Raw genomic sequence first — 21895 nt, 5'->3', positions numbered from 1 at the left:
TACAAAAACAAGACGACAAGCAATAGAGTGGAAGGATCAAGACAATGTGCAAGTGAAGATTACAATAGAGTTTGTCAGTCTGCATCTCATGTGAAAACAGCACTGCCTGATAACAGTAGCCAAAGAATCTTCAAAAATCTATTCAGATCTTAGTATGGTCTTTAACACCTGAATAAGTGCAAATTGACTGCTAACCCATTCAGAAGGGGGGGGGGGGAGTGAGGAAAGTAAGATTGAAAGAAAGAGAAGAAAGACCAAGGAATTAGAGAACATTTGGCAGGATTGTCATACTTTAGAATGTTGTAGAGAAATTGTTAAAGAAAATAAAGCACATGAAAATGCGGCTGAAATGGGGGAGGAGGGTAAGCATGATGCATTTCTGTTCATTGTGGACTGAGTGACAGTCTTGCACTCAGTGACTCCATACACACAGACACACACACAGCCAAGTCAGAATTCCTTTCCCGTGGTGAAAACTATCCCTGACTATCCCTGAAGTTTCCAAGGGTAGCCATGCTGGTCCATAGTAGAACAACTAGATTCAACCTAGGAGCACCTTAGAGACCAACAAGATTTGGGGGAAGGGGCACAAACTTTGCAGCATTAGAGCTCCCTCAATTAGATAAAAGGAGCGTTGACTCTCAAAAATCTTGTTCTCTAAGGGGCTGCTGGACTCAGATTTAGCCATATAAATCAGTGGACTCCTTTCATCAACTTAATTTATTAACTAACATGTATCCCCTGCCTTCCTCCTCCAAAAGGACACTGAAGTGGTTTGACACACTCTCTTCTCTTTTATCCTCACAATGAACCTATGAGGTGGGTTAACTCAGAGTATATTACTGGTCCAAGGTTTCCCAGCAAGCTGCCAGGGCAGAGTGGGCCTATGAATCAGGACATCCCAGATCTGATTTGGACACCCTAACCACCAGCTCCTACTAAACACACTATATTTTAATGTATTCTTTTTTCCTAATGGCAAACTAGAACGATGTTTATAATGTATGTTACATGTTCAAAAGTAAATTAGGTGAACAGGAGCACCTCTGGGAAAGGCATGTTCTCAGTTTAACCCAGACCAAGCAACAGAGCAATGAACAGCCTCCATTTATTGCCTTATGATACTCTCACCATCATTCTCCCATTCTGACATGTTACTATTTTGTTGGTTTTGTAAGCAAATGCTATCCAGACCAAATGTTCTTTCAGTTTGTTAATTTCACTATGAGTTGTTTTTTCTAAACTAAAACCTCAGTATCCAGGTTAAATTGCCATGTTGGCACTTTGTGATAAATAAGTGGGTTTTGAGTTGCAGTTTGGGCACTCGGTCTCTAAAAGGTTCGCCATCACTGGCCTAGTCCTTCAGCAAGTCCTGTAAGCACTCTGTTGCTCAACTCTTGCAGTCCAGGCAGAAAGGGTAATTTGCCTTTATGAGGCCTTCATAGCCAATGCCCTCCCATTTTCAGAAGAAAGAAAAGGCTGTGAAAACATAAATCTGATTCTGGAGCCATTTCACTCTATTAAGATTCAAGTCTATAACCTGTGTCAAGGCCAGCCTGAGAATTGCTGAGGGAAGCCCCTCCCTTCTGGAGTCACCAAAAGCCCAATGCCCCTGCCTGTGCCCAGAAGGGACATTTCCCCAGAAGTATAAATTAACCCACCCCATACTAGTGGAGAATTTGTGATTTCTGCTGTTAACTTATACTAGGGTTGCCAAGTCCTTACCTGATGCTGGCAGGAAGTGGGAAGGAGCTCTCTGTGAGTGTGCAGGATGGGGTGACACCGCCACAAGTGATATCCCTGATGTGATGACATCACATGGTAATGCTCTGGTATTTGGGCAAAACTGTATGGTTACCATAGAATATTGCCCAAAATACCAGAGCATAGCCACATTATGTTCCTGGCATGATGTCACTTCCATATGATGTTATCACATCGGAGACATCCTCCAGACTCCTGGCTGTTGGGGGTGGGGCTTCCCCTGCCAGACAGCTAGCCAGCAGGAGCCCTCAAAATTGGGGAATCTCCTACTCCCACCCAGGGGCTGGTAATCCTAATCTATACATGAATGTCAAGCAATAATTTCAATCAATACATATGATCGCTGCATATGCTAACTTTTATCCAATGGGATTTGCTAGTAGAGCTGAAATTTCTTGCTTCCCCCCTCCTGCTGCAGTGCACTGAGCTCTCCCTTCACATTTATCTGAGAGCCAGTTTGGTGTGGTGGTTAAGTGCATGGACTCTTATATGGGAGAACTAGGTTTGATACCCCACTCCTCCACTTGCAACTGCTGCAATGGCCTTGGGTCAGTCATAGCTTTTGTAGGAGTTGCCCTTGAAAGCTTCTGGTAGAGCTCTCTCAGCCCCACCCACTTCACAGGGTGTCTGTTGTGGGGGAAGATGATAAAGGATATTGTAAGCCGCTCTGAGGTTCTATTTTGGTGGATCAGCAGACTCATATGAACAGCATATGGGGCAAAGAGGGAATCTGCAACTGGAAGGGAGAATGGGAAGAATCTGCCCTGTTCTCCCAATGTGACTCTTAAAACTGTGGCAAAATGTCTTCTCGCTGGCATGTGCAGATCCATTAGCAAACCATGCTTTTTACTAGAGGTGTGCATTTGGTTTGGCTGAACCAAATAAACCTCCGAATCCCCCGATTCGGAAGTATACGGCGCCGTATACTTCCGAATCCAATTGAAAGCCATTATACGGGAGCGGTATATGGCTCCCCATATACTTCTGAATAAATATGCAGAAGTATATGGAAGTCCATAGAAAATGCGGGAAAAGAGCTTATGCAGCCTTAGGGGAGCTGCTTGCCTCCTTTCCCACCTTTGGAAGCTTTTTCCTGCTTCTCTCATAGCCTCCCTGGAATCAGGGAGGGAGGGAGAGGAGCCCCAGCAGCCACTCCAAAGCATGCTTTGCAGGGCTGTTGTGTAGCTGATGGCTGGGCTAACCCCCCAGCCATCAGCAACATTGTTGTTTTTTTATTTACTTGGGTATCCAAGTATGAACAGCATATGGGTATCCAAGTAAACTTGGGTATCCAAGTAAACACTGTTCTCTGGCCAATCACAGAGCAGTGGTATTTTTTTTAAACTCCACTGTGTAGGGCCAGAGAACCTTTTTAAGGAGTCTGCCTGGCTGGACTCCATTCCATTGCTGCTGTTGGTGAGAGAGAGAGGTTGTGCCTCAGCTGCTGCTGCTCTCTCTCAGACTTGCCTGACCTGCCTGGAGAAGAGAAGACATCTAAGGTAAGACAGTCTTGGGGTTCTTGTTTTTATTTTAATTAGGATAAAAGTAAAAGGACTTTTTAAGACTCAGAGTCCCTTTACTTCTCCAGATTTGGGTGGGTGGGTACTGGGGTAGCTTATTTGGGGTTAGGGTTAGGAGGTTCTGCTGGGGGTGAGAAACTGGTGTGGGGGGTTTGCCAATCTGCCTATATCTTATTTTAGTGAGAGGACTTTTGAAAGCACAGTTTCCTTTTACTTTTCCTGATTTGGGTGGCTTGGATTTCTTGGGGTTAGGGTGAAGGTTTTTTGGGGGGGAAGGGTTGATAAAGTTCCTGTATTGTTAAAAGTCAAGTTTTTTACTATTTTAAAAGGATTCTGTGTTTGATTTGTTGCTGCTGTGTTCTTTGGTGGGGGGCTGTTTGGCCTAATTTTCATTGTTTAAAAAGTCACTTTTTAAACGAGTTTGTTGGCCTTTTCTCAGTGTTTTGGATCTGTTGTTGGTTTTGCATCCTGTCCTATTGTCCCTTTTCCTGGTTCTGTTTTTTTTTTTTTTTGGGGGGGGGGTGTTGTTGACTGATTTGGCCTGAGGATTTTTATTGTTAAAAAGGTCACTTTTTAACAGTTGAGGTTTTTTGGCCTTTTCTCAGTGATCTGTTTGGATCTGTTGTTGTTGGTTTTGCATCCTGTTCTGTTGTCCCTTTTCCTGGTTCTGGTTTTGGGGGGGGGGGGGGGGTTAAAAGATAAGTTTCTTTCTGTTACATTTTGGGGGTTTTTTTAATTACCTCTGGTTGGTGTGGGGGTTGATGTGTGGGCTATGTGGGGTGGGTCACTTTCATGTTTTTATAGAGTTATTTTTGGAGTCTGAGTGGGCTTTCGGTTTGGCTAGGGCCACTAAATAGACTGCCTCACTAATAAGGGTGTTTTTAAGGATTGTGTTTTTTGAAATTTAAAAAAAAAATTAATCCAGCTAAGGGCTTTATTTTCTTTCAAAATTCAACTAGGCCAGATAGGAACGATTTAAAAAGATTTTAGGTTTCTCATAAAAGGCAGCATGACTATTAGGCCACATCAGGCTCCCTTTTAAAGAGACTAGGGTTGCAGTGCATCTTGCTTTCAGCCACTGAAAGTTGGTTCATCCTTAGATTTCCATAGGGTAAACCACAGCTCTCTAGTTATAGGGGACACCTGATTTCTAGTTTGCAAGGAAATCCGGTTTGTCCCAGGATCTAGTTAGGAAAAGTTTAACAAGGAGGATATAACAAGGATTGCCTTCATCTCAAGGTAGCCTTTTAAAAACTGTAGCCAGGTAAAGGCAGGATCACCTAGTCTCCTAAACTTTACCAGACTACTACTACCCCAACCCAAGGAAGGACAGGTTAGGGACCAAAAAAGCAAACAAACAAGTTTTGGTGGGAGAGTTTTTAAAAAGAAGTCAGGGCACCTGTTGGTTCTGGGTACAGTGTAGTGAGTTAGGTTTGTAAAAAAACCCACTCTCAGTTCAGGTTATGTGAGACTGGCCAAGGGTGACATGAGTGACAAGCAGCAGAAGAGGGGCCCTGGGGGCAAGGCCAAGGAGAAGACTACAGGGGTGCAGGGGAGGGGGAGGTCCCAGTTTCCCCACCACCACCTGTGTGTAGGGCCACTCCACAGCCACCTTCCAGCACTCTGACCTCTAGCCGGAGTGTGATGAGTGTGGGCCCTTCATTGAGGATACTGCTGGGGCACCCCCAGCAGAGGTGCCATTAGGTGCTGGCATTGAGCAGGGGTCTGCTGCTTGGGCAGTCTCTCCTCCAGCTGATGTCGCTCGGCCTCAGCAGCCGGAGGAGGGGCAGTAAGAGCAGCCCTCCTTGGACATGAGCTTTGGGGACAGTTTTCTGTCCAAAACGATCACCCCAAGGAGGGTGCAGTGTGTCATGCAGGAGCTGGAGGAGAAGCTGGTTGAGAAGGACCAGCCCCCTTCTTTCGTTCTTTTGGGCACCAGCAGTCCTTCAAGGGAAGGCCAGGAGGGGAGGGCGCATGGGGTGGAGGGGAAAGAGATGGAGACACATGAGGTGCCTCCATCTCCGCCCACTTCCCCCAGTGGCCAGCCCCTCCTGCCACCACAAGACACAATGTGTCTGCCCCGAGCACCTCACAGGAGGTGGCTCCAGACACCCAAGCTGCCAGTCAGCTTGGGCATCCGTACACCTCCAAAGTCTGGAAGCATTTCCGACTTATGGAGGATCCATGCCATGCGCAGTGCCAGCTGTGCAGGACCCAGATCAGTTGTGGGCGGGACCCTGCCCACCTGACTCCGGGGGGGATGCGGAACCACCTGCAGAAGCACCACCAGGTGGTGCTTCTTAAGGGGGAGAAGCAGGCTGGTGCTGGGTTGCCCAAGCGGCCAACACCACCCAGCCAGGAGGTCCGTCCCATCGCGACTACCTCCAGAGCTCTCCAGGAGAGTTCCGTGGCAGTGCAGGGATGCCAGCCATCTCTGCCTGAGATGTTTGGTGGGGGTGGCACCTGTGTGCCAAGAGGGGGAATCAGGTACGGCAGGAGGGTGATCGCCTGGAACCTTGCCAGGTCGGTCACCCATGGGTTTCCATTTTCAGTAGTTGAGAATGCTGGGGTGCTAGGGTTGCTCGAGTACCTGGCGCCCTGGTACAAGTCGCAGGAAACTTCTCCTTTGAACTACTGGGTCGCGAAGGAGGGGGTCCGGCCGGCCCTCTCCTTCGTGGCCAAGGCGTTCCTCTTATGCCCACCGACAAGAGTGCAGAGTGAGCGCGTCTTTTCGCATATGGGCGACATTGTCTGCCCACATCGCAATCGCCTGCAACCCTGGACAGTTGAACAGTTGGTCTTCCTGAAGGTCAACTTGCCTCTGTTCGGCTCCCCGAACGTAGACTTTGAGAGCGAATGAAGTGAGCATCTACTTGTGCCTGCATCCTCTCTTGGCCCGCGCTTGGAAGGTGGTTGTAAAACGCTCTCCCACTAAACATAGAGTCCAAAGATAGCCCAAAAACTCACTCATAAATTGATTGGCAGTGCACCCTCCCACCCCTCATCCATTCCGAAACCAAAAGTGAATGCTGATTTAAAATCTACAAAGCAATCCAAATTTCCCCAGTCCCCATCCACACATGCCTAATAATACTGAAAGGGCCATTGAAGCCCCCAACTGTAACCGACAGCACCCACAGGCCCAGCCAGGATAATCCAGGTTTTTTTTCAGGGGCAGGAGGAAGAAAGAGGGAGGTGCCAGTGATGATGACAGGCAGCCAGCAGCCATACCAATGCTGAGGTCCCTCTAATGGGACAGTGATAGCTGGTGTGTTGCTGCTGAGCTGAGAGAGAAGGAATGGTTCCCTTCCTCTCACACAATCTGAGGCCCTCCCAGTGATCTTCCTCATTTGGGGTGCAACTCTGGCTTGCCTCCTTGTGGTGCAACCTGGATAACGCAAAAGAGCCTGGACCAGCCAACCATCCATCACTCAAGGTAAATCTAAATGCTTGTTGCTTTGTGTCAGATACAGAATGATGTGGAGCTAGGTGTGGTCCACCGCTTCTCTTGTTTGAGAATTGTGTTGTTTGGGGCAGGGCTGGAGAGCTGGCATCTATAGATTGTGTGTTCTGTGGCAGGGAAGTTGGCATCTGGGTGAGAGACCCAGCTCTCCCGCATTCTTTGGGGCAGTTCTCCCCGCGTTGTTGTGCTTGGCCAGCTCTCCCTACGTTGTTTGGGGCAGGACTGGAGAGCTGGCATCTGTAGATTGTGTGTTCTGTGGCAGGGAATCTGGCATCTGGGTGAGAGACCCAGAACCAGCATGCTTGTTGTGCTTGGCCAGCTCTCCCCGTGTTGTTTGGGGCAGGGCTGGAGAGCTGGTATCTGGGTTTGCTGCAGAGACGACCTTGAGCAGATTGTGTTTTGCGTGGCAGTGACGTTGGCAACTGGGTTTATATTGGTTCCAGGCCAGCAGGGTTCATAGAGTATATAGATGGATGTAGTGCATTTGGGTCCTATAGAGATTCTCTGGTGTGAAGTTAGGTTTGGCTTTGGGTGCCTCAGGAATTGGACCCCCTGGTCCAATTTTTTTTTTTTTGGCCTTGTGGGTTTTGTGTGGGACAGTGCCCTGAAGCTGCACAGCAGTTTGGGGGGGGCTCTCCTCAAAATCCTCTGCTCCCCAGAGCCACTTTTCCCATGACAATTACAGTGGGGGAAGTGGCTCTAATTGGTTTTTTCTCACCTTTGGGAACAGTGTTCCTTTTGGGGTGCCCACTGATGGGTGCAGTCTTTTTGGGCCAGGGGGGTTGAATGCGGGGGAATACCCTGAAGCTGCCCTGCAGTTTTGGGGCCTCTCCCTCAAACCCCCCTCTGGCCAGAGCCACTTTCCCCACAGCAATTATAGTGGAGGAAGTGGCTAATTGGGCTTTCCCCAGCATTGGTGGCAATGGGCCTTTTGGGGAGCCCAAAGACAGGGACCCCCTGGCCCAATGTTTTTGGGACTTGGGGGTTTTGTAGGGGAGAGTTCCCTGCGGGTTCCCTGCAGTTTTGGGGGCTCTCCCTCAAACCCCCAGCCCCCCAGTAGCCTCTAATTATGCCCTATATTGCCATAGATCTCAATGGCCCATAGGGTATAATGGTGGGATCGGGGCACCCTCTTTGGGTGCCCCTGGAATGGGACCCCCTGGCCCAATCATTTTGGAACTTGGGGGGCTTGTAGGGGAGAGTGCCCTGCAGGTCCCCTGCAAATTTGGGGGCTCTTCCTCAAACCCCCTCCCCTCCAGGCAGCTTCTAATATACCCTATTTTGCCATTGATTTCAATGGCCCTTAGGGTATAATTGGGCCATATATTCGGAAATAGCCGTATATCTCTTGTATATACGGTTATTCCGAGTACTGGTATTCCAAAATATACGGTATTCCAAATATTTTGGCCCCGTATATTTCCGAATCTGATTTTTTCTAATATTTTTTGCACACCCCTACTTTTTACCCAATATAAAGATATTAGGATTTCATTATTTACAATCCCATGCTTTTGTAGTCATTGCTGAGCAATAGGTTGTTTTTTTTTAATGCTTACAAACAGGTTACTCTTCCCCAGGCTAGATCTCATGATCCATCAGCGGAAGACACTGATGGTCACAGACCTTTCCCACATACCTCACTCCCCAAGCAGCACTTTCCAGCCCTGGAAAAGTTTATTCCTGGAGTTACAGGGTCTGCATAGCCTAATATCCATGTGAGTTAGGAGGCTGCAGTGAAGAGAAGGGGGGGGATGATAGAAGCGTGTTCAGTTTCTTCACATTCTTCCTCCTTACTGCATCCTCCCAACTCACTTGTCTGTTAGATCAGAGCTGGAAGTTTCCTGGAGTTGCAAGATTGCATGACAGAAGGAACCCAGGAAAGATGCACAACCCTTACATCTGTAGCAAGTGAGACCTACCCTTCTATTTCCTGGTGAAGGATGTTTCTATGGGTATGTGATCTGAAAACCTTTTTTAGCATACAATTTTAATTTTTCCAATACATATATTTAGAAATATTGCTTAATACATTATTTCTTTTAAAACTGCTATCTAATACCAAGCAGAAGTATGATACATAAATTTGTTCTGCTGGAACAAGCTCATATAATCTATTCCAATTTTGTTATTTATTGTTGTGAATTGTTTTGAGCAGGTTTGGAGAGGTAGCATACAAATTTTCTAAATAAATCAATAAATAATTGTACTGCCTTTTTCCAAGTTTGGGAAGAAGTTGGTAAATCACTTTCTTTTCCACTAACGTAAGCCCATCTGATATATCTCAACTTTTCCATTTTAACTTCATAAAGAACTTTTAAAATAAATTCTGTCTGTTCTGGAGCTGTATCTAATATATCGCATAAATGACTATTGCAGCCATTAAATTGGCTCATAATGGAAAGTCTATCTTTATCCTTGAATTAGGTTACCCAGAAAAAATTTCTTTCTTACTCTAAATGCAGTTATGTCATAAATATTATCAGTTATCATATCCCAATAATCTGGGGTAGGTATTTGTGAGTTTCCTGCTTTGTGAAGGAAAGCCAGTTTGGTGTAGTGGTTAAGTGTGCAGACTCTTATCTGGGAGAACCAGGTTTGATTCCCCACTCCTCCACTTGCAGCTGCTGGAATGGCCTTGGGTCAGCCATAGCTCTGGCAGAGGTTGTCCTTGAAAGGGCAGCTGCTGTGAGAGCCCTCTCCAGCCCCACCCACCTCACAGGGTGTCTGTTGTGGGGGAGGAAGGTAAAGGAGATTGTGAGCCGCTCTGAGACTCTTCGGAGTGGAGGGCGGGATATAAATCCAATATCTTCTTCATCTTCTTCTATCTTCTTGTGCAGGGGGTTGGACTAGATGACCCTGGAGGTCCATTCCAACTCTATGATTCTATGCTACCTTCAAACAAACCCACTATATGTGCTCACAATCTACATTGGACTGTCACATTTTAAGCATGAGGTTATTCTACTGAACTTCTGCAATTAACCAACATATTATTTTAAATCTTGCCTTTTTAAGATTCAGACATGCAAAGAATCAGATGTTCAAAAGACCACAATCTATTTTCACTATGAATTGAGAACTCTGGAAACTATAATTTAAATAGGTTTTTAAAAAATTCTTCTGAGCTGTCCAACAATATTTCTGTGAATCTCCACAATAAAATTTACTTTATTTTAGAGAGTGAAATGTTAACAATGTCCCAGGACAAAAATTATATTATGAAGTGTCTGATTTGCAGGGCTTTTTGGATGACACTTCCGCCTTAGACCCCTACCAGTCCGGCTTTCGTCCGGGTCATGGGACGGAGACAGTGCTGGTCGCCTTGATGGATGACCTCCAGCGGCATCTGGATCGAGGCGGCGTGGCGGTGCTGATGTTGTTAGATCTGTCGGCCGCGTTCGATACGGTCGACCATCAGCTACTGGCCCGCCGGCTCGCCGACACAGGGATAAGGGGGTTGGCTTTACAGTGGCTTTCCTCCTTCCTTGATGGACGGGGACAAAGGGTGGCAATTGGGGGGGAGCTGTCCCGGAGGCACCCCCTAGTGTGTGGGGTGCCACAAGGGGCAGTTCTCTCTCCGATGTTATTTAACATCTACATGCGCCCCCTTGCCCAGATTGCCCGGAGGTTTGGGCTTGGGTGCCATCAATATGCAGATGACACCCAGCTCTATCTATTAATGGACGGCCGACCTGACTCCGTCCCAGAAAGCCTGGACCTAGCATTGCAAGCCGTGGCAGGTTGGCTCAGACTGAGCGGGCTGAAGTTGAATCCAACGAAGACAGAGGTCCTTTGCTTGGGTCGCGGTGCCCTGGGAAGGGAAATCCCCTTGCCGATTTTTGACGGTGTGCTGCTGAAAGCGGCACATAGGGTCAAGAGCTTGGGGGTTCTTCTGGAGCCTTCACTATCAATGGAGGCACAGATAGCGGCCGCTGCCAAGTCCGCGTTCTTTCATCTCCGACGGGCGAAGCAGTTGGCCCCCTTCCTAGAGCGCCGTGACCTAGCAACGGTGATCCATGCTACGGTCACCTCGAGACTGGATTACTGCAACGCTCTCTACATGGGGCTGCCCCTGTGCCGAACTCGGCGGCTGCAGCTGGTGCAGAACGCGGCGGCTAGGCTGTTGTTGGGACTCCCAAGATGGGAGCACATACAGCCGGGGCTGCGCGAACTGCACTGGCTGCCAGTGGGATACCGAGTTCGTTACAAGGTGCTGGTTATCACCTTTAAAGCCCTATATGGCCGAGGACCTGCCTACCTGAAGGACCGTCTCTCCCCATATGAGCCCCAAAGAGCATTGCGGTCGGCTGGAAAAAACCAGCTGACCGTCCCTGGGCCAAGGGAGGCCAGATTGAAGGCCACCCGAGATAGGGCCTTCTCTATTGCTGCTCCACTGCTGTGGAATCAACTCCCGGTAGAGGTGCGGGCCCTGCGGAGTTTGGAACAGTTCCGCAGGGCCTGTAAGACCCACCTCTATAAACTAGCCTTCAACCAATGATAAACTAGGAAATGCCTCTAAAAAAGTGCTCTTGGTTACTGAATTTTATGGAATTATTGAAGATCGAATGTTTTAGCACCATTGTAATTTGTAAATTTTAACTTGTAATTTGTCTTAACTTGGATTTTATTTGCAATTTATGTAATCTGATGTATAATGTATTTTATGTTGTAAGCCGCCCTGAGCCTGCTTTGGCGGGGAGGGCGGGATAGAAATTAAAAGTTATTATTATTATTATTATTATTATTATTATTATTATTATTATTATTATTATTATTAAAATACTAAAAAAAATGTGGGTCTATAACTTGCCGTCTTCCTCACATTTCATGCAGGTATAGGCTTTACACTTGGGTTAAATTTACTGTGATAAATGCTTCTAGACTCGTTTATTCTAAACTTCATTTATTCTTACATTTATTTCAGGTTCCTACCAAATAGCAAGTTTAAAATTTTCAGAAGAAATGTAAGTTCATATATTTAAGCATTACTACAGTGCTTCCAACAAGCCTTGTATGACTAATTTGTAATTTCTTTTTTTAAACTATAAACTCATTTCAAGGCCATTAGATATGATCAGGCTTTAATTTAAACCAGATGAACTCAGTTGAGTGAGCTACATTTTCCCCTTTACTCACTCCTCTCCTATTTAAGCTTGCTTGCTCATCTGTTGCCGTATTTATTACCAGTTTGCTGCCCTGAGCAGTGCTGTTGTGGCTGGCTTGGGGGAAGACCACATTTTCTTACCTTACAGCTATCATAGGGCAAGTTGCTTGTAAGGCCTCTGAATTAAAACCTAATTGATACACTTCTAGTTACAATCCAACTCTAGACATTTTTGTATCTGAATCAGTAGATCAAAATGATATCGATTTTTTAAATTATTATTTTATTGTTGGGTTTTACTGGTCATTTATTTATGCCTGTAATCTGCCCTGAGCCCACCTATGGGAAAGGGTGGAAGATAAATCTACTAAAATAAATAAATAAAATAAATGATGCCTTCCCCATTACAGATCGGAGTTGTTCTTTTAATGACAGAGTTGGAAGGAGCAGGAAAATGATGCTGGAATCTTAACTGCTTTACATTATTTCATGGCTTCTGACTGCATCTCCTTGCAATGCTTAAAGAAAGATATTTTTGCCTTTTAACATTTGAAGGAAAGTGGGTTGCTTCCTAAGCATAAGGGGAAAACTTCAAAGAAATATTCACCTCTTCTAGCCACTAGACCTTCCAACCCAGACATTGTGCAGTTTACAAAAGAGTTATAGAAGGAAGGCCTGCTCTGTTTCCAGGGAAGGAGATGCACATACATGGCTAACCTAATTAGTTTTCCCACATGTATGCTCTCAATGGATGACTTCTAAAAGTCATCCTATCAGCACAACAACGCTTCTCCAAAATTGGCCCAGACAGCACTTCTGCCACCATTTCAAACCTTTTTGTTGATGATGTGGCCTCCATTTCAGAGTATTCTTCTGATTTCTGCTTCCTGCATGAACAAAAGGCAAACTATGCAAACTCACTGAACGAAAACAGAGCTTGCCTTTGGATCCCACCACTAGTCATGTTTTCCTCATATAACTTTAGATCAAGTGAGTCTAAAGTTTGAGTGTCTTGCATAGCTTAAGTGTCTAGGGTCTGGTACCTGGATCCTTCTCTTGAAATTGCATGATTTAAGAAAGCATTTTGTAATATATTAATATTGTAATAGCTCAGGATTGACTGAGGCCAGTCCACAAGATAAGCATTCTTGGATGTGAGGGTGATCTGGCTAGATATCTGTCACCCCATTGATTGCCAGGGCTGATAGGCATTCTCAAAAAGACATTACCTTGCTTAGCTTTTCCATGTCTTCAAAACAGACTGCTGAGTTCTTCTGCTCTTTGCTCAGTTCTGAAACAAGGCGCGTGATGGTTTCTCTGCTAGCTTTTGATTCCATCTCATGTACATTAATGGCTTCTTCAAGTGTGGCAATTTGTCCTTTTAGCACAGCATTTTCTTTTTGCACACCACTGATCTGGAAGCAAAGAAATCAGGTAATTACATAAAACTAGTTATTTTACAATTAGCATTTCCCACTAATATAACTGTCTACACACACACACACTGCTTGCATATCATGTTACACTTTTATTAAAAATCAAGGCCAGGATCCTGCTACAGTTGAGGATTTTCATGTCCCATTGATTTTAATAGTAGGGTTAAGCAAACACCAAATTACATATTGGCATATAAACACTGGTTTCAAATCCACATCTCAGTTATTTCAAAGCATTCTTCTTTTAAATTGTGACTATGATTAAATAATGTCTTGGGTGCCATTATTTGTGCATATTATTTTGTGTACTGGAAGTGAAGGTGCTGTCCCCTGCCTCAGCCTCCAGGCTTCATGGCAAGAGAGAACAAATAGCTAGATAAGCACACTGACCTTTCCTCCCTGTTTACTCTTCTGCCACTGTCCCTTTTGAAATGTGGACTGTATTCTCAAGGACAACATCCTCCCTTCCATTCACTCTGTCTTAGAGCCTCCTCACTGTATTTTTATTTATTTTATCAGATTTATGTATTTTATTTATTCCCATACATTTATATTCTGCCCTTTCCCGTGATGGGCTCAGGGCAGATTTCAACATAATAAAACCATTAAAACCAACAATAAAACATCAGTACAATTAAACAATTAAAACATCCAATGCCACAGTCCAAACCTCTCACAATGCTAACCCTATCTCTACTCCTTGGCTTACTACAGCTGTATCCATCTTTAAGTCTGAGATACTTTTCTTGTGTTTTAACAATTTATTGATATCATATGGTTACACAACTTAGTTATTTCTTAATTATCTCAATATTAATCCGTATGACATTTCTATCCCCCCTCCCTCGAATGTTGTATTTTAACAATTTATTAATAACATACGGTTACGATGTTTAGTTATAACTATAACTAGTCTGAGATACTTTTCTGAGAGTCAGGCTTTAAAGCTGGTGAAGACCAAGTCTTCTGTGAATTACAATTAGCAAACTGTGACAAACAGGTGCAGTTAGATGACCTAAATCAAGGAAAGTCACATGCATTTTGGATGCTTTGATCCTTGTTTTTCAGCAGGTGCTCAGAACATTATAAATTGCATGCTCATGAGAAAGACAACATGAAAATGCTTGCTGTTATGATGCTACACTACATTAGAGAAAGTATGTGAAATTACTGTCACTACTGGACTCTTGGGCAGTGAAAGGGGATTTTTTAATTGGAAGGAGGTGTTTTCTTTTGTGTTGCATTTTTAAAATGCCTCTGTGTTTGTCACCTTGTTGTGCAACATTGTGCAAAGCAAAGGAAAGCTTTCTATTTGGGAACAGAAAGGAGTCAAAAACCTCACTATATTATGGTGAGTAAAGATGTGTACAAGTAATCAGCTTCCAGAGGTGGTACAGAAGAGCTATCATTGCTCACAGGATAGGTTTCTTGTGGTTGATGGGATTTTTGGCCCCACAATAGCTGCTGGTCAATCTCTGTGTGTGCATCTTTAAAAAAAAAACCCTCAAAAATCTGTGTAATTCAGAGACCTACTGTAACTAGCATGACCAGGGGTTGTTTTGTAGAAAAATAGGTGGCAGAGCTCATTAGCATATGCTCCCCCGAGCCAAAAGCAACCCAATGCTAGAAAAGAGAACCCCAGGGAAGTGAGGCCTGCTTGGGCAGGCTAGAGATCCAGCCAACGCAAGCAGGGCTTGCTCACCTGGGGCTCTCCTGGGCCAGCTGCCCCCCCAGTCAAAAGGCCAGCAAGCCACCCACCACCCAAAATCACATAAGAAGTGGAGAAAGGGTGGTGCAGGCTTCTCCAAGGGTTAATGAGGGCTGCTGGGGGCATGGCAAAGCTCCTGGAGGCTGGCTGGCTGGCTGCCCACTCTCCTAATCCAGGAATTGTTATGCAGCTGCACCTACTATTCAGTGGATAAGGTAGGTGGGGAGGAGGGGGGTGTCAGAAAGGTTCAGGAGCTATGCTCCTGTGAGCTCCCACTGAATCTGAGGCCTGAGCATGACACCAGCTGAGGACAGAAGCACCTCCTCTAAATTAAGCAGCTAAGAAGTAAAGCCCTGTTATGACCCCCTCCAAGCAGCCCAGTGTATCTGACTCAGCATCCTCAGGGGAGGAGCCTGAAGAGCCAAGGTCAGTTAACTAAAGAGGACCCAGCACTACAGAGGTGCCCAATAGGAATATATTAGCTCCTGCTGAGGATTACCACTGGCAGCAGAAGCCACACACTCTCCCATTCTGCAGGAACGTTGGTGGTGGAAGACCCAGGCTGAAGTGGCACAAAGGAAGCAAAATGACTAACTGGATAAACATAAACTCCCTGTAGATCTAGAGCAAAGTGCTGAGGATCATACTTCCTTACAGGACCCTGACCAAAGCACAGAACAGCCACAGGAGTTCAACACCTGCTAGCAATGCAGCTGATCCCGATTCCCTTTTTGCCTTCTGAGATTTGGGAAGGACTGGATAAATCAGTTTACTAGGCACAAGCCTATACGCCAGCTCCTTGCCTTCAATTCAAACTCCTGGCTGCCAGTGCCTGTTGATGCTCCCAAGTCTCACTATTTAGCCCTGAGGGGCATCTAGAGGAGACCTGACTGGGCTTGCCTGCAGAGCACAGGACAAGCCCTAAGCAGCTCAGAAGTAAAGCCCTAACTCAGAAAGCTCACACTCTATCTTTCTGGTTGTTTTGTTTTGTTTTCAGTTATCAAGATGGCCTATTAATGTTAAGGATTTATCTTCACAATAGTGCTTAAAGTACTGAAATTGTCTTCGTTCTCTAAGCATTATGTGTAATCTGTTATATCAGGGGTGGCCAAGGGTAGGTCTCCAGATGTTTTTGCCTGCAACTCCCATCAGCCCCAGCCAGCATGGCCAATGGCTGAGGCTGATGGGAGTTGTAGGCAAAAAACATCTGGAGAGCTACCGTTGGCCACTCCTGTGTTATATGTTTCTTAGGGTGTGGCAGACAGGAGAGAGAGGAAAATCAACACTTCCCTCACTATTCCAGCTGTTGTCTGGCAGGGGGGTGTTAGGACACAGGCTTAGACACACCCTTCTCATCTGCCTCCCAGCATCTAGTAAATTGTAGGCAGAATAGATGCACACTGTGAGGAAGCAGAACCATCTCACAGAAAGGAATCTGCTTGCCTAACACGAAGCTGACCTGGACCTAACGCGCCTTGACCTTGATGGCCCAGGCTATTGTAATCTTGTCAAATCTCAGAAGCTAAGCAGAGTCAGCTCTGGTTAGGATTTGGATGGAAGTATGGGGCCACTATGCAGAAGTAAGCAATAGCAAACCACCTCTGTTAGTCTCTTGCCTTGAAACCCTAAGGGTTTGCCATAAGTCAGCTATGACTTGATGGCACTTTACACACACACATACTCACACAACATGAACTTCCTCTGCACTTCCCTCTCTACGTTTCAAATTTATTTGGTTGCTGCAGATTATGCTGCTCTAGCAAGAAGGCATGCACATATAAATTGGGAGAACATTTACATGTCACCTCTTCATATGTAACAGAGAATGCAAGTTGGTTCTGGATCTCTACTAGGGGTGTGCATTTGGCATAACTGAACATAAAAAACCCTGGAAAATACCATTTAAGCCAAATACAGATCAGAGATCTGTACTCAGCTACTGGTAAAGCTGGACCCAGAAAAAGCTGAGAGGCAACCCAACTGATCCATGGTGCGACTTGCAAAAGGTATTTAAATTCCCTTTAAATGCCTTTTGTAAGCCATGCCACATGACCGAACTCTGTTTGGGACTCCATTCAAATGGTACCACTTGCAAAAGGCATTTCCATTAGTTAATGAACTTGCCACTTGGGACTGCAGGTGAACTCCCCTTTTGGGACTCCATTCATGCCGCTTGCAAAAGGCATTTCTATTAGGAAATCCCACAATTCCAGGTGAATGGAGTCCCAAGTGGCGAGTTGTGGGTGAATTCACTGCTTGGGACTCCATTTGCATTGTGCCACTTGCAAAAGGCATTTAATTGCCTTTTGGAAGTGGTGCTGTGTGAATGGAGTTCCAAACAGCAAGAAGGTGTTTAAAACATCTTCTCCAAGTGTTGGGAACTCTAGATATCCCAATACCATACCAGAATTGGGGTTCGGGAATATTGGGAAATACCGATTTTTTTAGGTTCAATACCGAATTTACCGGATTTACTTCTGTTTCATAGAGCCTGCAAGATGGAGCTGTTTCACCAGGCTTTCAGTTGAGGCAGGCGGACATTCTTTCATTCTATTGCTTATACCATCTATTGCCCTCCCCCACAATGGGCTATAAACTACATCGAGCCGAAATATTTGTTTTTCATCTGAAACATGTGCCTGCTCGCCTGTGTATATTCTTTGAGCTTTGTTTTATTTGTATATTATTGAGTCATTGCAGAGTTTTAACTGTTTTATTATGACTATGATCTGCCCTGAGCCCGTATGGGAAAGGGCGGAATATAAATCAGCCAAATAAATATACCCAACCCCCAAAAAATCCAGGGTGTTTTTTTTGTCCATTCCTAGTCCCTACCCTATCTCATACTTAACACAATCACACATGAGTTGTGGGTTCTCCTCTAATCCCATGCATGTGATGGCTGATTAGAATCAGGACCATAGTGCCTGTGGAGAAGAGGCTTCAACTTTCCCTCCCATGCCATTTCCCAGCCTGAACCAGTTCCAGAAGGGCACTATTGGCTCCATTAGGAAAACCCACAGTATCCCAGGGAACACGTTGTTTTCCCATTGTGCTAAACAATGTATACAATGCTTTCATTTGACTTGTCAGAGTTTTGAGGGACACAGGAAGAGCTCTAGCTTGATTTCACCAGATTCTTACGTCACACATACAGTAAATCTCATTTCATGTTTATTCTATAAATCAGAAACCTTTGAAAGCAGAAGTTCCTGTGGTTCTTCTTTGTCTCTTATGTCAAATGAATGACAAAGATTTGCTATGAATTCATCATGTACACGGCTGGCCTTCGAGGCTTGGATCTTGCTTTCTTCATACTCTTTTACATAGTGTCTAACAGGGCATAAAAGAAACACAGGACTTGGGACTCCAGGTGAACTCATGAGAAACACATCCATAATTATTCTAAGATCTAGATTTCTCGCTTCATTTCTTAAAGGATTATATTACAGCATTTCCACTTGCTCAGTTAACATTTGCCCTATTTGCTTCTTGGCTGTTCTGCAATAATTGCACAAAAAGATGTTTTAGGAATAGTTACACAATATTCTGTCTGCACATAATAGGCATAAGCCTCTCAAATGGATTATAGGAGGGAAGTCTTGCTACTGTTTGTCATTCTTTCATTTGTTTTGAAAAAATGATTTAACTATTAACAATTATCTTTAAACAGCATGCATTTTATATTAAAACTGCCAATAATTTGACACCTAATGTTATGTGTATTCAAAAATCAATCACTCATTCCAGTTATCATTCACAATTTTATCTGAAAGTGTTACCTTTCTATTGCTGATCACTAAACCTTCTACAGATATTTCTGCTGGTTTATTCTGAAACATCAGATTAGCTGGAGAAGCTTCCAATATCTAGTCAACAATATTATTGCCACAATCAGGAGATGCAAGTTTGTCATTTTCAGTGCCATAAAAGGTCCAGTGCCCTATATTGGATTGAATTGGAAGTGGGGGAGTACACAAGGTCCAAACAGCTTTTAAAACCCCAAAACAACTAAAACAAAACAAAGGCCGTTTTCCCACTGGCCTTACCCCGGAGCGACGTCCCTCTTCACTGCGCAGCGTCTGCGCGGATTTCCCACCAACTGCTGCGCAGAACCAGGAAGTGCTGCGGCTTTTGCGTCGCAGATGTAAACCACTAAAAACCAGTTTACATCTGCAATGCAAAAGCCGCAGCTCTTCCTGGTTATGCGCAGCAATTGGTGGGAAATCCGCGCAGATGCTGTGCGGTGAAGAGGGACGTCGCTCCGGGGTAAGGTCAGTGGGAAAACGGCCAAAGTCATGTTTCCAAAATGGGAAGGAAACTAATGAATGCAGCATAAGCACGGGGTGCAGATGTGCTGCTGTGTGTTCAAGCCATATCCAAAGTGTAGGTGCCCATGATACTCCTGCAACAAGAATTTACAGTGCATTTACAAAATGTTTGTACGACATTTTTAGGTATAAATTATATCACCCTTTCTTTTTTAAAAAATGAGAGAAAACCCTTGAGAGGCAACTTGTTGTAAAAGATGGTGGAAGATAATCTCAGTGTTCAAACATTTTCCAAAGGGAATTATTTTTACAGAGTCTTGTGCCTCTTTTTTTCAGCAATTACTGTTCATAACACTTCTACTTTATGTTGTTCTAGGAATTTTATTTCAGATCAAATTATCTCATTATCCTACCTGATTTCCCCTTCTTGTTCGCAAATTGCCTTCTTCAGTTCTAGGTTTTCCTGCAGCACGGTTTCTACTTTTAGTTCTGCTTGTTTTTTAGAAATAGCAATTGTACCTGATTCCTTCTCAATCTCTTGGATTCTACTTTGCATAGAGAAAAGTAAAGAAGATTGCCTAGCTTCATTTTCCTTATAGCTCTCCACTTCAGCTTTCAGCTCCTGGATAGATACATCTTTAGAGATTGTTTTGGATTTAAGCTCTAGAAGCTAAAAACAAAGACAGATCAAGAAACAAAGGAGGGAAACATCTAGAAAAAAGTTCAACTGAGACTGTATATTTTAACCATTTTGAAGAAAAGAGAGGGTTAACTTTAGCTTAGCAGAACTATGACACATATTTTGTATATATAACATCCTAGAATCAATCTAGTATCTATAAATAAGAAATCTATGGGTAGCAAAAAGAGAAGACAGTTAGAATACAGGATCTTGTGTAACAAAATCCCTTTGAAGCAGGAAAGGGCCGAGGTGAGCGTGGTGCAGCATGCGCAACCCACTCTGCCCCGCCCCTGCTTCAAAGGGAGCCAGCCGACTCCCTTCGAAGCAGCAAAGGGCTAGGGTAAGCACTGGCACTGCATGCGCAGTTCGTCCCTGCTTTGAAAGACAGCCGACTCCCTACAAAGTGGGGAAGAGCTGGGCGCTGGCGCTCGCAGCCTGATGACGTCACTTTAATCATTCTAGTTGCCCTTTTCTGCACTTTTTCCAATGCTATAATATCCTTTTTGAGGTGTGGTGACCAAAATTGAACACAGTACTCCAAATGAAACCGCACCATCAATTTATACAGGGGCATTATGATACTGGCTGATTTGTTTTCAATTCCCTTCCTAATAATTCCCAGCATGGTGTTGGCCTTTTTTATTGCAATCGCACAGTGTCTTGACATTTTCAGTGAGTTATCTACCATGACCCCAAGATCTCTCTCTTGGTCAGTCTCTGTCAGTTCACACCCCATCAACTTGTATTTGTAGCTGGGATTCTTGGCCCCAATGTGCATTTCTTTGCACTTGGCCACATTGAACCTCATCTGCCATGTTGACGGCCACTCACCCAGCCTCAACAGATCCCTTTGGAGTGCCTCTCTGGTTCTCACCAACCTGAACAATTTAGTGTCATCTGCAAACTTGGCCACTTCACTGCTCACTCCCAACTCCAAATCAGTTATGAACAAGTTAAAGAGCATGGGACCCAGTACTGAGCCCTGAGACACCCCACTGCTTACTGTCCTCCACTGCAAAGACTGCCCATTTATACTCACTCTCTGCTTCCTATTAATTAGCCAGTTTTTGATCCACAAGTGGACCTGTCCTTTTACTCCATAACTCTCCAACTTTCTAAGGAGCCTTTGATGAGGAACTTTATCAAAAGCTTTCTGGAAGTCAAGGTAAACAACATCTATCGGGTCTCCTTTGTCCACATGTTTGTTCACCCCCTCAAAGAAATGTAACAGGTTAGTGAGGCAAACTCTTCTCTTACAGAACCCATGCTGAGTCTTCCTCAATAATCCATGTTCATCAATGTGCCTACTCATTCTGTCCTTGATAACGGTTTCTACCAACTTTCCCGGTATTGAAGTCAGACTGACTGGCCTGTAATTTCCCGGATCTCATCTGGAACCCTTTTTAAAGATGGGGGTAACATTTGCTACCTTCCAGTCCTCAGGAATGGAGGCAAATTCCAATGAAAGATTACAGATTTTTGTCAGAAGATCCACAAGTTCAACTTTGAGTTCTTTCAGAACTCTTGGATGTATGCCATCCGAACCTGGTGACTTATTAGTTTTTAATTCGTCAATCAGTTGTAGGACCTCCTCTTTTGTCACCTCAATCTGACTCAGGTCTTTCAACACCCCTTCCAAAATTAGTGGTTCTGGAGCGGGCAAACACTTCTCGTCTTCCACAGTGAAGACAGAGGCAAAAAATGCATTCAGCTTCTCAGCCATTTCCCTATCCTCCTTCATTAATCCTTTGACCCCTTGGTCATACAAGGGCCCCACTGCCTACCTGCCTGGTTTCCTGCTTCTAATATATTTGAAGAAATTTTTATTGTTGAACATATATATATGAACATATGAAGCTGCTTTATACCGAATCAGACCCTTGGTCCATCAAAGTCCGTATTGTCTTCACAGACTGGCAGCGGCTCTTTATGTTTTTTGCAATA

The 21895-nt window shown here is 44.6% G+C and overlaps 1 protein-coding gene across 2 annotated transcripts in view; it reads right to left on the bottom strand.

The window, feature by feature from the left end:
- Positions 1–21895, bottom strand: part of CCDC170 (coiled-coil domain containing 170) — an 84460-nt gene that overhangs the window by 38798 nt on the left and 23767 nt on the right. For both annotated transcript variants that reach the window (XM_060240895.1, XM_060240902.1), the window contains exons 5-7: positions 19683–19939; positions 18193–18331; positions 13084–13269 (exon numbers count right to left, since the gene is read on the bottom strand). In XM_060240895.1, coding sequence (XP_060096878.1) covers positions 13084–13269; positions 18193–18331; positions 19683–19939 — 582 coding nt within the window. The remainder of the gene's footprint in view (positions 1–13083; positions 13270–18192; positions 18332–19682; positions 19940–21895) is intronic.

The sequence above is a fragment of the Heteronotia binoei genome, chromosome 1 (genome assembly GCF_032191835.1).
Source record: "Heteronotia binoei isolate CCM8104 ecotype False Entrance Well chromosome 1, APGP_CSIRO_Hbin_v1, whole genome shotgun sequence".
Taxonomy (NCBI): Eukaryota; Metazoa; Chordata; class Lepidosauria; order Squamata; family Gekkonidae; genus Heteronotia; species Heteronotia binoei.
Note: the sequence above shows the minus strand (reverse complement) of the source record. Positions and strands in the feature narration are given on the sequence as shown.